This window comes from Monodelphis domestica, chromosome 4 (genome assembly GCF_027887165.1).
Source record: "Monodelphis domestica isolate mMonDom1 chromosome 4, mMonDom1.pri, whole genome shotgun sequence".
Lineage (NCBI taxonomy): Eukaryota > Metazoa > Chordata > Mammalia > Didelphimorphia > Didelphidae > Monodelphis > Monodelphis domestica.
Window position 1 is genome coordinate 444,432,557 of NC_077230.1, and position 5,020 is coordinate 444,437,576.

The 5,020-nt window shown below is 54.3% G+C and overlaps 1 protein-coding gene across 1 annotated transcript in view; it reads right to left on the reverse strand.

The window, feature by feature from the left end:
* Positions 1-577: 577 nt before the first annotated feature.
* The window catches only part of SLC27A5 (solute carrier family 27 member 5), a 7,523-nt gene continuing 3,080 nt past the window's right edge, over positions 578-5,020 (reverse strand). The window contains exons 3-10 of the mRNA XM_007492634.3: positions 4,160-4,318; positions 3,232-3,356; positions 2,815-3,009; positions 2,435-2,525; positions 2,081-2,279; positions 1,799-1,896; positions 1,068-1,198; positions 578-940 (exon numbers count right to left, since the gene is read on the reverse strand). Coding sequence (XP_007492696.2) covers positions 764-940; positions 1,068-1,198; positions 1,799-1,896; positions 2,081-2,279; positions 2,435-2,525; positions 2,815-3,009; positions 3,232-3,356; positions 4,160-4,318 — 1,175 coding nt within the window. The 3' untranslated portion in view covers positions 578-763. The remainder of the gene's footprint in view (positions 941-1,067; positions 1,199-1,798; positions 1,897-2,080; positions 2,280-2,434; positions 2,526-2,814; positions 3,010-3,231; positions 3,357-4,159; positions 4,319-5,020) is intronic.

Consider the following 5,020-nt stretch of genomic DNA (forward strand, 5'->3'; position numbering starts at 1 on the left):
TGGCTGTGTGGGGACACAGAGGGCCTGGCTGCAGGGCACAGGAGCCTTTCTGGTAGTTTGTCTGTTGGTGGCTTGTCCAGCAGCAGTCTGGACTAGATCATACTCCCTTCTTATCCTGGGGAGACATCTTTCCTGTTGGTCTTCTAAGTTCTATTTGGCCAGAAAATGGCTTCACTGCATCTTTTTGTTGGCTCTGCCATCCCAGAGTTCCTTTGGAGGTGGTTTTGGTTTTCTATATATATATACATGGTTGTTTGGAGGTGAATTTGGGAGAGTTCAGGCAGTTCCTGAGTTATCCCGTCATTATCATCTCCATCCTCTTCCTCCTTATTTCTCCAAGTATTGAAGCATTAGATCATAGGCTTCTCAAGTCGAGTACTAGTTCCATTTTCACTTTTGTCTCCATAGTGTTATCCCCAAGTGCTAGGAAAGCTGCTCTCAGGGGCTTTGGGGGGAGCACCGGGGGAGCTGTTACTGGACTATTCTCACCAAAATGATGGGGAGAAAGCCAAGGGTGAGCAATGTAGTGGATCAACCTCCCCTCCATTCTCACCAAATTGACATGGTCTGAGAAAAGTTATCTTTGACCTTCTTGCCAAGAAAATACGGAAGGATTCCTTGTTCCCTTCCCTGCCTCCCTGACACCACACAGAGAGTGTCTGAGGTATGGATGAAGTAGGGTGGATGCCGAAAGCTGGATGGCCTGGAGTTGGAAGCTTTGGGTCAGGGTGAATGGGAATGCCTTGGGTTTTAGAGTCAGGAGTCACAGCCGGATGCTTCCATCCAAGATGGCACGATGCAGTTCTGGGGTCAGTGGCTGGAAGGTTCCGGATTTGTTGTCCAGAACATATAGGGGGTCCGGAATTATTCTCAAGTCAAAACCCTCCTGAACCAGTTGAAGTTTAGAGAGCTTAAACGTGGCTGTACTTGCCAGAAAGTCCTGAAAAAAAGTAAAGATGAGTCACTGCAGGTGACCTCAATTCCTGACCCTTCATCTCAGGCCCCCTTCCCTTGTCTTCTCCCATGATTCCCCAGGAGGTCCCATCTCTCCCAGGCTAGACAGTCACCCGGATCCGAATGAAGCGTGGGACAGCATAGGCGGGGAGCTCCTTCTGAATGAAGCCATGTAGTTTCTGGCCATCGAATGTTTTTCCAGGACTCAGTCGCACGGCTGCCATCCCAGCCTTTCCCTCACAACCTGTGGGCATGAACTGTGTCACTGGAACTGAGAAGGACTAGGGCAAAATGGCTCCCCCTTGGTCCCTTCTTCCTGCCCTTCCAAGCAGAGGCCAGGCCCAGGACTGTCGGGGCCCTGCCTGTCCAGTCAGGGTTTTCACACTGGGGGATGATATGGCAGGGAAGCTTCTTGGCAGAGATGGACAATGGCCACCAATGATCATCTCCCGGAACTGAGCTTTGGTCCTGATGGCTTCGTGGCTCTTGAAGACAAACCTGAGTCCCCACCCTTCCTCCCAAGAGCACGTGTTGAAGCCAGTGTCCATCCTGGACCTCTCATTCCTTTCCCCCCCACCCACCCACCAATCACCTTCCCCTCCCTTCAACTGGTATTTTCCACCTAGTCTGGCCTGGGTGCTGGCAGTGTGGCTTTCTGCCTTCCCCTATAATAGGCTTGAGACACTCTATGTCTGGAGGTGGCCGGGGTGGACACTTCCTGAGGCACCCTCGGGCCGGGCTATGGCACAAGGACCCCCCACCTTAGTCCTGTCTCCTCTTCTCCCAGCAACCCTGAGCTCTGGCTTTTCAGGGGATGGCACTCCTCCCCTCCAGACCTTCTCACCGGGTACTGGAACACCGTAGACATTCACCTCCTCCAGGAAGTCCACCAAGGACAAAACACCCTCCACTTCCCGTGTCGACACATTCTCTCCCTTCCAGCTGTGGGGGCACAGAAGAGTTTCCTTCTAGGTCAGCGCTCCCGTGGCTCCTCAGGAGCTCCCAAATCCCAGACCAGAAATCCCCTGGACTTGACCTCTTCCTCATGAGGAACACAGTCCGCTCTTCCCATCAAAACCTGAAATCTTTCTCCCCCAGCCCCAGGCCCAAAGGGCTTTCCTCTGACCGAAATGTGTCCCCAATGCGGTCGTGGAAGTAGTAGAAGTCATCTGAGTCCCTGGACAGTAAGTCCCCCGAATTGAAGTAAACGTCCCCTGGGCACAGAACGTCCCGGAGCAGCTTCTTCTCTGTGTGCTGCTGCGGTCCAAGGTAGCCCAGGAAGGGATTGTACTTGGTGACACGCGATACCAGGAGCCCCCTTTCTCCTAGGGAGAGAGAGAATGACAGGAGGGAAACAGAGGCAGGGAAGGCGTTCGTGCTGAAAGGCTCTGGGCTTCGGAGTGAGCTGGGCAAGATGAGCCTCTTGGCAGGGAGGGAGCTCTTCTCCTGCCCTCTTAACCCATCACCAGGGCCCTCGTACCAGGCTCCACTGGGATGCAGCGTCCTTCGTTGTCCCGGATGGGCTTCTCAGTCTCTATATCAAACCGGATGAGCTCATGCGGACAAAGCAACTGAGGGAAACAGGGAGAAAAGTAGGTTCGGGAGAGAAGGGACTAAGTATTTATGAAATGCCTACTATGCGCAGGAACTGTGCCAAGGGCTTCGGGTGAGAACTTGAGAAGGGCTCTTCCAGGCAGTGAGACCCAGGGTCACAGCTTGGTCTTGGGGCTCCTGGCATCTGCTGCTGAGGGTCGGAATTCAATGGGTCGAGGGAGATCCCAGAGGGGACCCCAGAGCAGCCAGTCTGGCTGAGGGGGGTAGGTAGGTCCTGGGGAGGGGGGATGGAGTGGTCCTGCTCACCTGAAGCAGAAAGCTGCTCTTGCCTACGGCCCCCACACGTCCGGGGTAGTTAATGAGGCCAAAATTCCCCTCTGTGGAGCCATAGGCTTCGCAGATTTGAATGGGCCCAAAGCGCTCCTGGAACTGGGTCCAAACTTCTGCCCGAAGCCCGTTGCCAATAGCCAGGCGAACGCGGTGCTCCCGGTCACAAGGTTGCTGCAGGGAAGGGGCCCAAGGTCACCCAAGGGGAAGATATGTGGCGGAAGGGCTTGTCCAGGAAAAGCTCTCCTCAGGCTGCGTAGACGCCACCCCCTAGATTGCCCTTAAAGGGTTGACCAGGGCAGGGGGCTCCCGGGCTTGGCTAGTCTCCCTCGGCTTCCTCTGGGGTAGAAAGAAGGGCTTTGTGGTCTCCCTCGGCCAGCCTGGGGCTACACTCACCTTGGGTGTGCTGCAGAGGTAGCGAAGGAGTTCACCGATGTACTGAATGACCGTCACCTGATACTTCCGGCAGTCATTCCAGAAATTGGAGGCTGAGAACTTTGGGGCCAGGATTAGGGTGCACCCTGGGCCAGGGAGAGGGACTGGTCAGCCTAGCAGCCTCGTGCTGGCTATCCCAGCCACTCTATCCCTGCGTTCCCAGCCTTCTGAAGATTGGCCCACTCATAGGAACAGCAAGCCGGACCCCTTGGAATCTGGGGCTCCGGCACCCCCTCTGAGAGCTGAGCCTTCTAGAGTCAGGGTGGTCACCCCACAACCCGGGGAAAGCAGCTCAGAGCAGGGACGGCCTCCCTAAAGAACAGTATCGCCAAACAGCCAGAAAGACGACAGAAGACCATGGTGGCCGGGCAGGGAAGGCAACCCAGAAGGACCAGAGAGTTGCTAGGAAGTGCCTGGGGTCACACATCAAGTCACGTGAGGCCTCTGAGTCTTGCCTCTCACTTGGTCTTCCTTGGCTTCTCAGGCCTTAACCCAGGTCTCAAGACAGATCTCTTCCCCACCTCCCCCGCCACCCAAGTACAGGGGATGGACAGAAAGGGCTGTGCCGGGCTTGAGGACAATCAGGGACAGTAAGGAGGCTGTGACAATATTCCATGTGGAGTGGCCCGGTCACACGAACGAACAGAATTAGAATTCTAGAAGTGCATCAGAACTTGGAACCCTCATTTTGCAAATGGGGAAACTGAGGTCCAGGAAGTCCAAGGAAATGATTTGTCCAAGATCACATAGGCTTGAGTAAGCAGCCAAATCAGGATTCAAGCTCAAGTCCTCCAACCCCAAACCCAGAGCCCTTTCTGCCCCTTGAGGACCCTGCCCAGCAGCCCTCCCAGAGTCCCCAGGGAAGGCGACCCCTCCCCCATTTACTCACCCAGATGTAAGGAGCCTATGACACCCACCACCAAGGCAGCAGCATGGTATAGGGGCAGAGTTACATAAAAGGTATCACTCTTCTGGGCCCCACACATTTTCAAGCCTCCCGCTAGCAATAGCATCCGGTCATGGGTAAAAATCACCGGCTTGGGTAACCCTGTTAGGAAGGGGATATGCAAAGAGAGAGACCAATCCAGGCAGGTGACCAGCATTGATTAGATTCCTAATGTATGCCAGGCATTGGCCAAGCACTGGGGGGTAAAAAGAGCGGCAAAGACAGCACTGACTCTAAAAGGATCAAACAAGCTATAGACGGGAGAAACTGGGAGAAACTGGGAGAAACTGGGGGGAGGGTCTACAGGGGCGAGACCTTAGCATTACTGAACACGGAGAAATCTTGCCCAAAAGATTTCAATACTAATGGCTATTGTTCGGCCATTTCAGCCATGTCTGACTCTCTGTGACTCCATCTGGAGTTTTCTCGGCAAACGATGTTAGAGGGATTGGTCATTTCCAGCCACTCCAGCTCATTGTACAGATGAGGAAACTGAGACCAACAGGGTTAAGTGAATTGCCCAAGGTAACACAGCCAGTAAGTATCTGAGGCTGGATTTGAACTTGGGGTTTCCTGACTCGGAGCCCCCCAGATCTACTGCACCACCTTTGAGACTTGCCCCGAGGATCGACGGAAGCCGGGAGGAGATGAAGAGGGAAAGAATTCCAGGTACAGAGAGACAGCCAGAGAAAACACACAGGAGTCACTAGATGGGATCTCTTGGGCCAGATGCACAAAGGAAGCCAATATCCCGGTTTTGTAGATGGTGAGGAAGGTAAGACCTAGGAAGACAGCGAAGGCAGG